At 35.3% G+C, this 18,689-nt stretch overlaps 1 protein-coding gene across 1 annotated transcript in view; it reads left to right on the plus strand.

Annotated features, from left to right (window-relative positions):
- The first annotated feature begins 243 nt into the window (after positions 1 to 243).
- Positions 244 to 18,689, plus strand: part of LOC112045191 (cardioacceleratory peptide receptor-like) — a 32,952-nt gene continuing 14,506 nt past the window's right edge. Inside the window, exons 1-7 of the mRNA XM_024081281.2 lie at positions 244 to 366; positions 4,197 to 4,332; positions 5,024 to 5,127; positions 6,563 to 6,656; positions 8,165 to 8,260; positions 14,194 to 14,373; positions 14,909 to 15,004. Coding sequence (XP_023937049.2) covers positions 259 to 366; positions 4,197 to 4,332; positions 5,024 to 5,127; positions 6,563 to 6,656; positions 8,165 to 8,260; positions 14,194 to 14,373; positions 14,909 to 15,004 — 814 coding nt within the window. The 5' untranslated portion in view covers positions 244 to 258. The remainder of the gene's footprint in view (positions 367 to 4,196; positions 4,333 to 5,023; positions 5,128 to 6,562; positions 6,657 to 8,164; positions 8,261 to 14,193; positions 14,374 to 14,908; positions 15,005 to 18,689) is intronic.

Genomic DNA, 18,689 nt, shown 5'->3' on the forward strand with positions numbered 1-18,689 from the left:
TAAATATCACGTGTCTCAATCGGTGAAGGAAAACATCGTAAGGAAACCTGCATACCAGAGAATTATCTTAATTCTCTGCGTGTGTGAAGTCTGCCAATTCGCATTGGGCCAGCGTGGTGGTTACCCCTCTCATTCTGAGAGGAGACTCGAGCTCAGCAGTGAGCCGAATATGGGTTGATGACGACGAAAACACGATGATGAAGGAAGTAATAAGTCGTTTGTGTCCACAGCTGAAGGTGGCAAGATGTGAGCGCTGTCATGGAGGAGGCGTGTGACGAGTGCGGCATCTATGCAGATCTGAACGTGACCTTCTACGGGAACGATACCAAAAATGTCACACGCATCAACAAGTTCTATTTTTATCAGGTGGGGTTTTTGAATTCAAAACTTATTTTAGCCGACTTCAAAAAAAAAGGAGAAGGTTCTCAATTGGACGGCCTCCGTGGCGCAGTGGTACGCGCGGTGGATTTACTTGACGGGGGTCCTGGGTTCGATCCCCGGCTGGGCCGATTGAAGTTTTCTTAATTGGTCCAGGTCTGGCTGGTGGGAGGCTTCCGCCGTGGCTAGTTACCACCCTACCGACAAAGACGTACCGCCAAGCAATTTAGCGTTCCGGTACGATGTCGTGTAGAAACCGAAAAGGGTGTGGATTTTCATCCTCCTCCTAACAAGTTAGCCCGCTTCCATCTTAGATTGCATCATCACTTACCATCAGGTGAGATTGTAGTCAAGGGCTAACTTGTAGAGAATAAAAAAAAAAATTGGACGCATTTTTTAAATGTTTGTTACCCATTTATTATCTTCGTCATTTCTTCACCAATTTTAAAAATTATTTTTTGTATCACTGTATCGGCACGGCCGTCAAAGTGATCAGAGGGCCTAGTGGCAGTTTGATACTATTACTATCGCGTTGACGTAAACGCGAATTTCTAAGGAATTGAAACAGCGCCATCTAGTGGCACTACTGCACAACTGCTTCAATTTCATATAAAATCGCGTTCACGTCAACGAAACGTCAACAGTATGGAAATATTGAAAACTCCCACTAGGCACACAGAAGGTAGTACGATGTTATTTTTCGCTTTTCAGTTTATTTTCTGATTTTGAAGTCGGTTAAATTTTTTTTGATAGTTTTTCATTTCAAGAAAAATATTTGCTTTATCTTTTACCTACCCTTTCACCTCCAACTAAAAAGACTGTCTTAGGAGTCGTCGCGGTCGAGGATCGAACCCACGACCTTCCGGTAATGAGTCGGGCTTCTTGACCGTTAATCTATTGGGGCTTAATTTTTTTTTGAGATACAACTTCTTAAAATTTTAAAGGTGAATTTCGTGACTGTTCGATATTATTGAAAGAAAAAAAATTCAAAGTAATCACGAACTTTTACGAACTACGGAGCCCTTAGTCATGAGCTTGTACATGCAACGCATGTAAGTTCATTCTTCATGAGTCGCTAATTTGAGAACGGTATGTAAGAAAGCCCAAGTTACTAGTTGTTAAAATAAAATAAATAAATAAAAAAAATACGAGTAAATTTCCATTTACATATAAACAAACATATACAATTTGCATATCAGTTAGGATAGTAAAGAACAGAGATTAATTATACAGTATGGATTACAGTTTAACATAAAATGTTCTTTATATTAGACATTGAAGTTAATACAGTTTCTAAAGCGCGGTAACTTACCCTAAATGGATGTTAAGAAGGTTAAGAAAGGGGCAATTTTCAATTAATTTCACTCACTAAACCCATTTTGCAGCGAAACAGTCGAGAACATATAGTTTTAATAAAATTGTATCTACGAGTATAAATAAACCTGTAAGGATCTGCGCACACAATACATAGATCTTTCCCTATAATTAGAAGTTGCAGTTTGAACTGATTTGGCACTTTGACCGCTATATGAAAGAAAGAAAGAAAAGTTTCTTCGGAATACACATCATACATAGGAAAGAGAGAAAAAAAAAGAATAATTAAAATACATTGCATCTAGCATGATGTAGGGTCTTCACTCAGCGTATTACTGTGTCCATGAGGACACCGCGCTGATCTTCCGTGGAGCCATTAAGGTGACGTTTGGACGGTATCGAGACGTGACGAAATATGAAAGAGACAGAACGTAATTATGAACAAATATATAACAAATAGAGACATGTACAAAAATAAGCCCATATGAGTGTGTAGCAGTGGCTAAGAGTTTAAGCAAGCAGATTCCTGCCGGGTTACCATTAAAATCCATGCATATACATTGTTGTACTGTATCTAGATATATGAGAAACCGGAGTTTATATCACGCTGTTGACACGCATTAACGCCCAAACTATATTTATTTTGAAAAATGTTTTAGCAAAGGATAGCTGCATTATCAGCAAGTAATAGAAGCTTTATAATGCGGGTGATAATTAATGCTTTCTTCTGTTGGCCACTTAGTGAAACCTGATTTTTTAACCAACTTCAATAAAAAGAGGAAGTTTCTCAATTCGACCGTATATAGGTATTTTTATTTAGGGTTCCGAACATATTTATGTGTAATAAAAATAAGTCGGGTTTTCCTTCCTGATGCTATAACTCTAGAACGCACCAACCGATTTCCACGGTTTTGCATTCGTTGGAAAGGTCTCGGGCTCCGTGAGGTTTATAGCAAAGAAAATTCAGGAGAAGGTAGGGGTAGGGTAGGAGTAGGGGTAGGGTAGGGGGTAGGGTAGGGGTAGCGTTGGGTAGGTAGTTGAAAGTTTACATCGAGTGTCACGCGGACGAAGTCGCGGGCGTCCGCTAGTTTATGTGTATAATGCAAGTTTTACCTATGCTTTGCCACAGGTAAAGTTTTTTTTTACCCTAAACTATGTGTGAGCATACGCTAAACATTTGATCTTAGTGCCAAGTCGTTGGAGAGAGTCGTTTTGCTGATATATTGGTCTAGACATCTATTCTGCTATATATCACTGGTTAATTGTAAAATAAAATTACCTTACAAGTACATTCAATAAGGTAAAATTTATAACTTTGAACTTATTATGGCCTAAGTATTATCTTTAGTTATAATTGAGGTTTTAAACTTAATTTTTTTTTTTAATTTGTTCCATTTGATAGACTTGTTAACATTCGTGTAGTTTCTTGTAATAATTAATTAATATTACGAGTAAAAAAACCTTCAAATTTAGAAATGGGCTTATTAACTTTAATTGATCAATTTCAAAATCTAGAGCACCTACTATTCTGTATAACTTGTACTTAAATTGAACTTAACGATTCATTAAGCGATTTAAACAAATAGGTTTATTGGAACCGTACTATAATAATGTCTCCGTAATTTTCATGAAATCTACTGATCCTACTTAGATCGGGTTTTCCTTATTTAGATGCATATTTTTAGGGAATGTTTGAGTACATAATTTTAAAGTTTTCCTTGAAAAGTTTTACCTACTTTACTCAATAACTCAAGTGTGTAAAAATGGTTAGTTGGTTAAAAAAGCGGTTCAAAAAAATAAGATTACTTTGACTTTATGTTAAATACATTTAACAAACAAGATAAGGCTCCAGTAACCTGATTACTTTTTTGCCATCTTTTAAGAACTGTTTCTTATGCGAAACGGCACTCCCTTTTAATTTACAGCGGAAACCCATTAGTGGCACTCGGCCGTTTAAAGTCTTTGTCCACCGCATGGAACATGACTGACCCGGCTGTTGATCTTTGAAGACCTTTTCAAATTAACTTTACACCACAGTTTATATTACTTATTTGGTTCACGCAAATAAAAAAACAAGTAAACATGACTACAGAATATTGGATAGAAGCAGGCTTTACTTTGCGGAAGTTCATCATGATTATATAATGATTTATTTATTTTGCTAACCTCCGCGTAAAGCCGACGAACCCTGAGAATGCTCCGATTTCGGGGTGAAACGTACGTAGAGAGTATTTTGTCGGACCTGGGTGACGTTGTCGCATGGGTTCGTCGGGTTTACGCGGAGGATAGCAAAATAAATAAATCATTATATAATCATGACCACAGAAAACCAACAAACCAGATGCAGGCGGCTCAGGATTTTGGTGATTGGAAGTCCCTACAAAAGGCCTATTTCCTGCAGTAGATGTCTATCGGCTAATATGATTATGATGATAATGATAGTGCTAACAGTAACACTCCATTATTTTTAAATCTTTCCTGGTTTAAGCACTTTTTTGTCGCAGGGTACCCAATTGGCAATATTGTGGGTACTGCTGGTGGCGATCGTGGCCGGCAACGCGACAGTGGTGCTGGCGCTGTTCCTCACCAAATCCAGGAAGAGCAGGATGAACTTCTTCATCATGCAACTTGCGATAGCAGGTAAAAAACCACCATGAAGCTTCTCCACGTTTTAAGTTTTTAATTATGTATTGCTGTAGCCGGCATATTTTAAGTAAACCTTTGACTACAATCTCACACGAGGGTAAGTAATGAAGCAATCTAAGATGGAAGCGGGCTAACTTGTTGCTTAGGAGGAGAATGAAAATCCTCACTACTTTTGGTTTCTACACGACATCGTACAGGAACGCTAAATCGCTTGGCGGTACGCCTTTGTCGGTAGAGTGGTAACTAGCCACATTAAAGGAAGACATCTTACAACATTTAAGGAAAACATCTTACAAAGTACAGCCCTGTATTAATCGACCTGAGCCGTAGGTGTTATGCAACATATGCCTACTTGTACTTGCGTAACGTAAACTATTATTACTATCATCATCATCATCATCATCATCATCATCATCATTATCAGCCAATGGATGTTCACAGCTGGCAAGCCTGCATCCAGCGGCTTCCTGCAATCCGCTTGATGTCCTTGGTCCACCTAGTGGGGAGTCGAACACTGCGCTTTCCGGTGCGGGGTCGCCATTCCAGCACCTTGGGACCCCAACGTCAATCGGCTCTTCGAACTATGTGGCCCACCCATTGCCACTTCAGCTTCTCGACTCGCTAAGCTATGTCACTTTAGTTCGTCTAAATTATAATTATATTTATATTATATTTTCTCTTACAGATTTGTGGGTCGGCCTAATAAGCGTCCTACCAGATTTAATCCACCGTATAACGATATCCTGGTACGCTGGATCAATAATGTGCAAACTGATGAAATATTTACAGGTATTTGAACTGAATTAACCCAAAACGGATTCCCTTTATTGATTTCTTACGCTTGGAAAGGGTTTTTGACCTTAAACAATTTAATTTCGTGAGTTAAATATAAGTAACTTAATATCTCCGCTCAATTAATTGTTCTAGCTGTCTATGTGTAGTTACTAAAAGTTACTAAAAAGAGCTCGTACAGTAATTGCTCTTTGCTTCGTTAATGTGTTTATCTCGACAAATACTACTTTTACTTTTAGTTTTTTAACTTTCTAAAAGTTTCGTGTTAAAACTAATATGTTTTTCGAGTGATTTGAAAGAAGCGATTTGTAATTGAATGTCTTTCGTATCACACTATTACAACCAAAAGAATAATCAGTGAATTGCAACAAATTTAAAATAAACATTCTTTTCTTGTTTTCTTTCTTCGTGGCAACCCTTCGCTAGAATTTGATGTTTTCGAAGGGTAGCTGCGAAGCTATGCGACTGGCGAATTCATATAATTATATCCTCAGGACATGATTTTTCATATTATGTTAATTACGACATTATAGGTTACTGTACTTACTTACAGGAGCATAACCTAATTTTCCAGCCTTCAGCAGACTCTTAGTAGAGTTTTAACAGACTCTTAGTCCATATTATAGTCTCTCTGCAAATGTCTCTGATTTGTCTGTCTACGAGTATGTAACAGTAAATCTCGAGACCACTATGGAAAATTTTTAATAAAACTTTTACTATCTTAAAAATTACAATCTGGAGGATAAAATAAAGTGTGTTTTATGAAGATGCGACGGCGGTGATCCGAGATATTGTAGAAAACGCTGACTGAGTAATGCATTCTATTATACGTATCTACTTTGTATAAGAGGATATTTTAGTATCACTTAGAGAGGTCACTTCTTAAAATTTACCAAATTATTTACCTAAAGTCTTCGATAAACATATAGTTGACGTTATACGTAGAGTGTAGCGTGACCTTTATCACCAAAAAAGTACGTAGATTGAATAGCTTGAGAATTTGGATTATCTTTGAATTATCAAATTAACAATCGTATATTAAAATTATAAATTATAATTTATTGAAAAACAAATGTAGTGTTCAGTTGTTGGTTGCACTAATTAAAGCATTTTATTATTATTAGGTATATTTGCCGAGTTGGTTCAATGGTTAACCTATGGCTTTGGATGACGGGGACCTGACTACTAATTACTGAGCTTTTCTTTTCGCTAAGAAATTATTAGGAAAATTTATCAGCCCGGAATAAATTGGGGGTGTGCTCCCTCGTACCTCAAAGAGCATGTTATGCTATGCCGTCGGTCCAGGTCACTATAATTACCCGCAGTGGAGCGACGTGGTGGGTCTAAACTCCATGTACTCCTTTAAGGAGGTAGGCCTGTAAGCCATTGAATAGGCTAATGATGATGATTGACTTTACTTATTTATTTCTAGGGTGTAGTTACATATTCATCTACATACGTCCTGGTTGCGCTGAGCGTCGACCGGTGTGACGCAATCACACATCCAATGAGGTTTACGGGGAGTTGTAAGTATTTTTCAATTCTCTTCGCGACCTCGCTTCACGGCCAGGTCATGGCCGGAAAGGAGATGTCCGAAATTGGGCCCACTGATCAGAACTATACAGAAAGTATAAATATACTAAAAATCTTGTTTATTTTACTAGATTACTCCATTAGAATCTTAGCTGAAATAATATGCGCTAATGGGGAAAATAAATTTATTTCATTGTTTTCACACTGATCGTAATAATTTATGTATTCTATTTGATGCGTATTTCAGTAATTGCCAGTTGTCTTTGCAAACGCGGGCTGTCAATGTCAAAGTCAATCAATGAATGAAATGTCATTGACAAATATTACATCAAAAGTTCGGTTAACAAACTGACAGTTTTTTTAAGGATTTGACGTTCTAGATTTTCGTATTTTTACTAAATGAGTCAAGTTAGTTTCAAATCCTTATTAAAATTGTCGCCTGTCAGTTTGACACTGATAATGCAATGAAGTTTATTAGAGGGATACAAATTATTATTGCCCACCTGTCACAAGTAAATTAACTAATTAGGCAAATATAGATTTCTTTGAAAATTGGCCTTATGAGTCTCCTTAATTGTCCTAATTTATGGCAAATTTTTAGTGCAGTACGTTTCGTATAATTTGGGCCCGAGTTTTATGGAGATTAGGTTTCTCCTTTGGCCGCAGCTTGAGCGTAGTTTTTGCGACCACGGCCACCGACTAGTGGTCGTAGCCGCCTAGTGCCTAACACTGTTCAAAATGCAGCGACCTTTAACCATTTGCGCTGAAATATCCCTTTATATGTAAATAATGATTCATAGTTTGATGCATAATAATAAACTCGGAAATACACTTCCTCGTGGTTCTAGTGGTTTATCTGTTGGGGTACGGATCACGGAGTTCTAGGTTCAATTCCTGGGCTGGGAAAAGTGTTTCTCCTTCTTCCCAGAAATTCTCAATAGCAACCTGGAATTTGGAATCTGCCATGTCCCTATTATAATTTAAGTAATCGTAATAAACATAGAAAGTAAACATGAAATTGTTATTAATGTAAGAATCTGTACTCTACATAATTATATTGTTAAGTTCCTCGATTGTAGGTGGTATAAACATTAATTATTTATGTTACTGTGGAGGGGTGGTATCAGTGTTAAATAAGATGGTATTTGATTACTTAAGCTTAGTTGTTTGTTAGGCAGCATAGACACCGTCACGCTGCTAGTCGCGTTAGTAATTTTGTGCTATAATGTTTTTGTTGTAATTATTAGTGTGGGCATGGAGAACATGTCGGGCAGGGAAGGTAGGTGTTAATGCAATCTGAAAAGATCCTTCAACTACTACCTACCTACTCCTAAGGTCACAAGTCTTGGGACCTGCTCGAGGTGCTTCTTCTACCACAAAATAATGGTACGAATCACTGTCACTGCTCCCCGTCATGTCAAAATATAGTGTCTACCCTAGTTAAATACCTTCTGTACGCCACAGCCTGATAATGAATTTACATAGATATACTTGTCCGCAGGGCGACGTGCGCGGGCACTAATAGTGGGCGCGTGGATCCTGAGCTTTCTCTTTTGTATGCCCATGTTAATTTTGTTTGACGAAGCTAATATTCAGGGTAAGTTTCACAATTTTATACTACTACCCACACTAGCACAAACTAGTGAGTAAAACACCCCTTGATGTGTTTTTTACCGAAAAAACCCTCAAAGGGCCAGTCGGATTCGCCCTTTGAGGGTTCCGTAAGTATCATTATAAATAGTTCAGGAAACAAATTGCGCAGTTTTTGTCGAGGTTTTCCCGAAATTCAGATCCCATCCCCTAAAAGACTAATTTTGGTAATCATTAATACGAATTGGAACATTAAATCGCTTATTATGTTATGTTTAAAAAACGCGCAATTTAATGTGTTTGCAATAGTTTTCCATTTGACTCAACGAAGTATTCGAGAATTAAAAATATTCATCGAAACGATCTACTTCTATTTTTCGTTTCTTTGATAGGAAATTTTATTATTCTATGTAACTAATTACGAAGACATCTTCATCAATGAAGTTTTCCGACCACCAGTCAAGGAAAAGTTGCTTGAACCCTAGGCTAAACTACTGAAATTGTCGCTAAATCTCTTAGTTTAGCCAGCCGATCAATAGTCAAAAGATCAATAGTGCCACTTCAACTTAGTTTTTTTAAGTTTGATTAAAGCATAAGTGGCCTTAAAACATTGTCTAATATTATTTCAAAAAAGGAATAAAGCGATGGAGGTAGAAAAGAGGGACGGTCATGTTTAGAAAGAACGCACAAATACGAGTAACTTGAATAAGTCAAAGATGGTTTGCGAAGATTCGGTGAATTCGAATGATGGATTTAAAACTAAAATCAAGTACAGATGTTACAGTTAATTTAAAAGAAATTACAGAACTTTACCTTACATCTAACAATCTATACTAATAATCTCTAATCTCGGTAACTACTGGTCCGATTTGAAAAATTCTTTCAGTTTTAGATTTATCGAGGAAGGCTATAGGCTATATATTATCCCCATATTCCTACGGGAACGGGAACCACGCGGGTGAAACCGCGCGACATCAGCTATTTGAAATATTTGCTCTCGTTTTAGATCTTTGCAAAATAGCTAAGTGGTTTACTCGTTTCGATACCATCTTGAGATCGATTTGGAGCACACATTTATGACGTAGCTTCCATCTTATGCATCGTTGCATTTACTACTAAATTAAATTTACTAAACCATAATGTTGTTTTGCTCATTTGATTGAATCTTTATTTATACGGATGTTGTTGTAAATGTGCATGTCTGTTTGATGACAATATGTCTATGGTTTGATATATTTTATCGCAGAGTTGGAAAAGGGTATATTACGTTTTGAATTCCTGTTGGTTCCTTCCTGATCTAATTTTCATGCTATTTTTAAATCTAGATAGTAGAAGTAAAGGTTTTTGTGCTAGACTTTATTGGGGTAAGTAGAAAGTACCAATATCATACGTGTCATCGCCGCGTTGCAACGACATGAGGTACGGACAGCTTCAGTGTGCTCGTGGCGTTCGAGCCGTCCACATCTCTCGTTGTATAATTCTTTATAGGTTACTTGGGATAGGCGGGGAGAGTGACTTCAGTGGACAAGGGGAGTGTTTGTTAACAGTCAAAAGTACCTTTAACCAACGCAACGTTCACAAGTGCGTGACTTCACTCAAGGTCATTCTCTGCCGTTCTAGTGTCTTATTTTGGTTACACTTTGATTTGTTAATTGAGTTGTCCTGACAAATGTTGTGAACCTTTGTTCGACATTAGTTTTCTTATTTTTGTAATCACTTCTGAGTCTGCTAAAATTCGCTAAGAACAAAGTAAAATGGGTTTTTATAAACAGCAAAACAAAACAAAACTTTAAAGGAAAGGACAATAATAATTTTTCTCGACAACTAGTGAAAAGAAGTTAGACATTTAATTACTTTGTTCAAGGAACTCGAGAAGTCACTTAAAGAAAACTAGCATCTAGATTGCCTAGCCAACTTTGATGTCCGTAATAAAATTTTATTTATAGTCACGGATATTGTTATTGTACAACTATTAAATAACGTTTTATGAGTATGTGGACAGCTATATTAATATTAAATTGTCATAATACACGTATGACAATAGGAAAAGAGGAGAACAATAGGATAGGAGGAGGAATGATAATAGAAGGAGGAGTGGAGGAAATACTCACAGATGCTCAGAGCAATTATGATTAAAAGAGAGGAAAGTGAGCAATGAGAAATAGAAATTCAGTACGTAGATATGCATTGTTTCGTGCTGACCAGCAGAAAAAATGTCTGACAATTAACTTATTTTTTATTGATAAAAAAAATTAATATGATATTTAAGATATTTTATCCTCATGATCCCCGAGCCGAAACAAATTTCGTTAATCATTCCCTCCCTGCAGCCTAAAATCAGCTGCAATTCCGTTGGTGGGTTGAAATAAAAATATTTTATTACTTACTTTTACTACTACATATATAAACATTACATAAGAAAGAACATAATATAGGTACATGTCATTATAATATTTTTAATTCATAATTATGTTGTAAATTCAGCTCCCATATTATTTTTTTATAATATACTACTTACATAGATATTTCATATTATATGTTGCATACATAGTAATCAGTACTACTAACTAGTAGTAAGCGGATTACTAGGTATGCAACAAAAAGCCAAAACCACGAAAACGAAAACTTCTAACATAAACATCTTTAAAACATTTTCTAGTTAGAAAGATACCTACCAAATAAATTTAATATTAAATATCATTATACAAATTTTGCATTTGCTCTAAGCTGTAGCTGACTCAAATTTTCATATAATTTGTATTTCTCGGCGTCATAAAAATCATAAGATGTGAGAAATCCAATTAGGATTGCACAGCAAGTGTGGATTTATATTTTCGGGAAATAGGATTTTAAAGTAAAATTATACTCCATCTTCCGTATATTTATTACCTGATGTAATACATTTCTTATATATGTAACACTAGCTGACTCCGCGCGGTTTCTAACACTGAAAAAATTCTTCAAATCGGATCAGTAGTTCCTGAGATTAGCGCGTTCAATCAAACAAACTCTTTAGCTTTATAATATTATTATAGAAGTATAGATATATAGAGTATGTGTTTGTCACCAAACTTTTACCTAAACGTCTGGATCGATTTGGATGAAATTTGGTATGTAATGTTGAGTGGATCCCAGGATGTTTTTTAATTACTATTGAAGACGTGATTGCAATTGTATGAAGTTATTGGACTTGCCAAAGGAGATCATTCACGCTCCATACATTTTTGGGCTCATTTTGAAAGTGCCGGCCAACGAAAAAAAATGGCACGACTCGTTAGAATTAGCTATTTGGAGCAATAGCTAATATGGCATAAAAGTTGTCAAATGACTCTGAACGAAGTTATACAGGTTCGAAGATTCGTTATTTTCATACATTTTGTCAATTTTCAAAAGTGACCGCTAAGAAAAAAAACTGATACGTATCGTTAGAACTGCCCATTGGAAACAATAGTTAGTATGGCACAAATGTTGTAAGGTTACTCTGAATCAAGTTATACAGGTTCGATGACTCGTCACCTCTATACATATTTTTTGAGTTTTGTAACAATATAAATGATACGTATCGTTGTAACTAGCCATTTGCAGCAATAGTTACTATGGCATAAACATTTTAGTATAGCTCTGTGTCCAGTTACATAGTTTAGATGATTCGTCAAATCCATATGTTTTATTGATTTTGAAAATGTCGTTTTACAAAAATATGGCACTTATCGTCAGAACTGCCCATTTGGAGTAATATCAAGTTAAAAAGGTTCGATGTCTCGAAACTAATATGAATTTTATTGAGTTTTGTAAGTGCCCACCGACAATATTAATGATATGTATCGTTTTAACTGGTCATTTGTACCTATGTGATTGGCCGTTGTGCGTGTATTTGTTGTTATTCAAGCTTGTAAACCAAAATTACCATTACTTAAAGAACTTAATAAATCGTTTTTATTTCTCTCAATGTACAATACCACAATTTTTAGTTACATTTGCACAATAATGTAGAATTTGTGCAAAATCTTAGAATCGTTATATCTATATTTTATTATTGCTTTTGTTTTCCAATTTTTTCGGAAATCAATGAATGAAAGTTGTATAACTTGTTTCAGTACTAGGATTTTTCTGAAACGTGTGCAACGTGCTGTTGCTCCTAAGGACTAGTTTTAACGTTGGGTACCATATTTTAGGCGAACGGTACTTTAAAAAGTCAGTAAAATATATGGATTTGACGAATCATCTAAACAGTTTAACTTGATTCGGATCTATACTACAACGTTTATGCCATAGTAACTTTTACTGAAAATGGCTAGTTATAACGATAAATAGCATTTTTGTTACTTACAAAACTCCATCAAATACATTGAAGTGACGAGATGTTGAACCTGTATAACTTGGTTCAGAACAATATTGCAACATTTTTGCCATACTAACTATACCATAACCATAAGTAGCATATTTTTGTGAAAAGGTACTTTAAAAAATCAATAAAATAAATGGATTTAACGAATCATCGAAACTGTATAACTCGACACAAAGCTTTAGTACAATGTTTATGCCATAGTAACTATTGCTGCAAATGGCTAGTTATAACGATACGTATGATTTATTTTGTTTGCGGGCACTTACAAAACTCAGTAAAATGTATAGAAGTGACGAGTCATCGAACCTGTATAACTTGGTTCAGTGCAGTCCTACAACATTTAAGACGTACTAACTATTGCTCCAAATGGGCAGTTCTAACGATACGTATCAGTTTTTTCTCTTGACGGGCACTTTTGAAAATCGACAAAATGTATGGAAATAACGAAACGTCGAACCTGTATAACTTGGTTCAGAGCCCTCTTACAACTTTCATGCCATATTAACTATTACTCCAAATGACTAGTTCTAACGATTCGTGTCATTTTTTTTCGTTGGCCGGCACTTTCAAAAAGGGCCCAAAATTAATGATCTCCTTTAAGACGACTGTCGCGTCTGCTAGTCTCTTTTATGCTTAAATGCAATGTTCCAAATCCAAAATTACTACAAAGAACACTAAATGATGTCAAAAATCTTACTTGAGTAAATTTGAAGTTTTGAAGCTAGCTTCACCAATGGATAGAAATAAAGGGATATAAAAATCGGTTAGACAACTATTTACATGATTTTAATACGTAATTTAAACTGAAAACCATCCAAAAGATTAACACGCACAGGGCAAGATGGCAAAGTATCACAGTAAAAGACATAACAAACGATTCAAGATGGTGGAAACTTTCAGAGAAGGTTCAAAATAATGGCCCCTCTTTGATATGGTTATTAAATGAAAGGGACCAGTGAGTGGAATACAAAAACTATTCTAAATGAAAGCGAGCTTATCCGTGGAGTTTATCATCATAAATCCAATATGACGGGTGCTCCCAGATAGTAACTTTATTCCCAGAAAAAGGACCTTACTTTATGTAGATACCCCCTTTCCCTCACGTAGGTATTCCTTGATAGGTATGAAATAAAAGCGGGTAGATAGTAAAATATGGAGCATTCATCTCAGTCACAGATATCCGCATAAAAATATACCTATTATTCTAAATCAAGATCCAAATATAGAACGTATTGGTACTAAAAGGGTAGCAATTACGTCGTAATTCACTGCCTTGTGTAATTCACGGTTTGTGAGGTGTTTTGCGGCAAAATAATACTTTTAAAAATGAATAAAGAGTAAGAAGAAGAAGGCTATTTTTTCTATCATAGTTATATATTTATGTGCTTATGAAGAAAGCGGGTAACAATGGGAGAAATGCACCATTATTCTTTTTTAGCGTTCCCGATTGAGTACGGGATAAAATATTACTTGCTAATAATGTACCTTCACCAAAGACCGTTTTTGTGGTTGAAGCTTGAAATCGTTATAAACAAACTCACAACCGTATTTATAATATGTTTGGATTAATTTACTGTTTACTTATTATACAGGTACTCCCCAGTGTTGGTCGAGTATGAACCAACTGCAGTGGCAGATATGGATGACGACTGTATTTGTGTCACTATTTGTCGCTCCTGCGCTGACGATATCTGCCTGCTACGGAGTCATACTGGTCAAGATACAGCAGAAGAGTAGACAAGTTCTCAGCAAGAGGGCGGCTGCTAGACAAAGTTAGTAGAAACAAATGATACGAACCAAAGCTAAAAGGTACAGGGGCCGGAATCATCACCGAGAGGGTGGATCAAACCCCACCCGCTGGACTATTTGCGGACATACTCTAACAGTCTATTCTGACTAGTTTTAGCGGAATGGGCGGAATGGGAATATTGGTCATATTAAAAATATATAGTAAATATACTTATTAAAAATTAAACCGAAACAATCTCTTAACCTACAGAATATAAAAAACTACTATAATAAGGTCAGATTTGATTTTGTTTGTATGTATGATAGGCTTCAAAACTACTAGAGCAATTTAAAAATATTTACCAATGGAAAGCTACATTGTTATCGTGTGAAACCGCGGAGAGTAGGTATGACAATTTTTAAACAATATGGCCCATATTCCCCGCCCTCCTCCAACTAAGCAAAAAGCTCCAGTGGCATGGAATCAAACAACAATATTTAAAATATTGTTTTTTTTTTTTTATTACAGGACTTCAGATATCTACAAAATGTTACGTTATTTGATTTTTTTTTTTGCAGGTAGTGATGATTTAGATAGTCGAAGAGCGAGCAGTCGAGGTATCATACCGAAAGCTAAAATTAAAACAGTCAAGATGACTTTCGTAATTGTATTTGGTACGTACTAACATTATTTCTTAAGAACTTACTTACTTTATTGTGTAATATAAAGTCCCCAGATAGTATGTTGGATCGAACTGTGAGATCTACTTTTCTTCTATTTTCTAGAAAATGCACCATATTCATTCTACAAGCACTATCGTTATCAACCCATATACGGCTCACTGCTGAGCTCAAGTCTCCTCTCAGAATGAGAGGGGTTAGGCCAATAGTCCACCACGCTGGCCCAATGCGGATTGGCAGACTTCACACACGCAGAGAATTAAGAAATTCTCTGGTATGCAGGTTTCCTCACGATGTTTTCCTTCACCGATTGAGACACGTGATATTTAATTTCTTAAAATGCACTCAACTGAAAAGTTGGAGGTGCATGCCCCGGACCGGATTCGAACCCACACCCTCCGAAATCGGAGGCAGAGGTCATATCCACTGGGCTATCACGGCTCTTACACTATACTCCATAGAAATCGTATCAGGAAGTATACAAAGTCAAACAATAATACAGAACCTCCTTTTTACAGCCGGATGAAAATATCAGCCACTTTGAAGCCGAAATATTCAATTAAATATTACAATACAAAACAATTTTTTGGAAATAATAAAATAATTTATTTTATGAATTCATAATGGCCGATTGACTCCAAAACAATACACAATCTGCGACGGTTTAATTAAATGGAAATAATTTCCAATTAATCGCCAAAATCAACGGAACAGTCGTGATATTTTCATTTGTTCCCGAATAAAATTAATTACCGACATATTATTTTGTCCATTGACCAACGACCCCCGTGGTATTGTGACTGGAAATATATCGTGTTTGTTTAAAAAAAAGCTATAATCAAAATCACTGAGGGGTGACCAATATTGAGTTGGGACCTTTTATGTTTAAACGTCAGTATGTTTTACGAGCTCTTCAAAGCATGAAAGATCCCATTCATTATCCCTGATTTTTCAACCGTCGAAAAAACGGAGGGAAGGTTATCAATTCGACGAGCTATATTTCGTGGTCTCATATAAATTTGCATTAAAAATCCAACCATAAGGGTAGGAAAACAGGTAATGATTGGTTGTTTAGTCATTAATTGTAATGTAATACCACGCATAACTCTTTACATACGTTTTTATAATAAACTACCACATGAAGCCAATGTCACTCAAAAAGTTCAAAGTGTTTATTAAACGCAAGCTTTTAGTAAAGTCTTTTTATAGTGTTAATGAGTATTTAAATGATAAAAAAGCTTGGTGTTAAACTGTATTATACGACTGTGTGCTTAGTTTTAAATAAGTTTGTAAAATGGTGGTAAATAAAAAAATAAACCTTGGCTGGGTTTGTTGTGGGCTTTTCTCGGTCCAAGGCGCATTTGGAACCCTCGTAACTTTAATTATAAGTTTTCGAATGATTATTGTCACCATTATCTTAAGTTTAATATTATTACCTGACGTTTCGAAAGAGCTTGTAAACTAAGCCTATTTGAAATAAATGAATTTTGACTTTGACTTTGACTTTACAGAGTAGTCCGAATTCGCCTTCAAAGTAGGAAGAAAATATTATACAGTTGCTTTTCGCTTTTTATTTTCGTAGGTTGAAGTCTGTTGCATTTAAAAAAATATATTTTTTAAATAATTCTTTCACGTAATACGTACTAGTATATTATTTTTACCGTCACGCATCTCTCACAATCATACTGTTAAACGTTTATTTTAGACATCGATGTTTTTTCTTCAACGTTTGAGACACGTGATGGTTAATTTTTAGTTAAACTTAAAAAACATGCACTAGCCTGTAACACTCGAATCAACTGTTTTGTTACTTTCTTCTTACAAAATAACAAGTATTTTTATTAAGTTTATTGACGTATGCAGAACATTTATTAGGTCAAATGACCACGCATTTATTCTAGTTGTCAAACGCGTCAGTATTTTTATACTTTTTAAAATATTTGCTTGACCTTATTACTTCAGAGATCCAGTCGTAAAACATGACGACAATAAAACGTGTGTGAGATGATTTCGCACCGCCAGATGCTAATTTGAGTGTCATTTAATAATAGTTTGTTTTCTATTAGTATTTAATATCAAAGAAACTATAAATCAGAGTGTTAGGTTTCGTAACCAATGGTCGATTGATAGCTAACGAGGTTTGACGTATCGTAAATTAAGGCCCGGGTTAAATTAGAACAGACATTGAGATCTCGTAGGTACATTGAATATTAACCGAGATGAATTGTTTATAATATTTTTTAGTAAAAGCCAATAAAATATATATTCTTTATTTGAGACTTGGAACTTGAAAGGCTCTAAACCCTCTATGTTATACGCGTATTTGAATTTAAAAAATATTCTTTTTTCATAGTAATATATGCCGGACCTGATAGTAAGCCTAAAACCATCACTTATAACAGAGTGAACTTATAAACATCACTTAACATTTATAACTTTTCTGTAAAGTGTCGACTTGTATACATCAATAATCGTAGGTGATAAGCATTGTAACCCTGTTATAAAACCAGTAATAACCCTTCAGCCACAGGCCTTTAGGAAGACAGCATGACAGCAATGCTGCTTAGCGACTGAACTAAGCATGGTATTATAACTTCGATTTTCTACGATCTCTAGTCACAAAAATCTCTACTTAAATTGAACTAAGTAACAATTCTTCAAAATGACCTCATCTGACCTCATAATCAACTGAAGAAAGCACAACTTCTTGAACAAAATGATAAAAACTTCGTCTCGGAAGATTAAAGGGCCATGCCACTGTAACACTTTGATATTAATTTAAAAAGTTAGTATATTATTTATATTGTTCTAAGAGAATAGAATAGATTATATAATATATTAGATCATTTGATTTGTTTTTTTTTACCACTACTTTAAAAAGAAGTCTGTCGTCTGAAATCTGACAATGCGTATGTGTTCTAAAATAATGGACTGATTATGATGAGATTTTCCTTGTTTGAAAACTGGCGTGGTATAAATGGTTCCTCTAAACTACATAAGCATGCTAAAAATGATAAGCTAATTCAAAGATATCGGCGCTTTTTTATAATGTTAGAAATAATTTCTGAGTTATTAGTCGTTCTTCACTGTTATATTCATATCTCTTGAGGGATAAACAATATTTTTAATTCAGCTTTGTGATTCGAATCCCTGGATTCATTTTCTCATATAAAAATCATACCTTTTCAAACGTTTCAAAGCACATAAAACTTAATATCAGTACGTTAACGCTTTTTTTATAAAAGACAGGATTTTTTACTCAACGACACAAATAACGCATTAGACTCAATAGTGTAATGACCTGAAAAATTAATGCTGAAAAAAATTTGCATTAAAAAGCGTCCTCTCAAAGAAACACACCACACGACAGCAAGAACCGACGATAAAAACATTTTTACGATCCCGTCCATTATATCGTAAGTGGACAAAACTGCCACTGTAATAGCTTCTTTCATAAAATATTTAAGCATTAGGTATTTTTGTAATTTTTTAAATTTATAAAACTCTACGTTCCACCCACTTGTACACGTATAGCAAAGTTCAAGAGCTGATTTTTAATGGTCTTTAATGTAGTCTAAGTGACTGTCACGACCAGACCTACCTCAATTTAGAAGCTAAAGTTTCGGCACCGTCTACAATAGATCAATATGGTACACGAACATGAAAGTCCATGCACCAT

This window comes from Bicyclus anynana, chromosome 7, assembly GCF_947172395.1.
Source record: "Bicyclus anynana chromosome 7, ilBicAnyn1.1, whole genome shotgun sequence".
Lineage (NCBI taxonomy): Eukaryota > Metazoa > Arthropoda > Insecta > Lepidoptera > Nymphalidae > Bicyclus > Bicyclus anynana.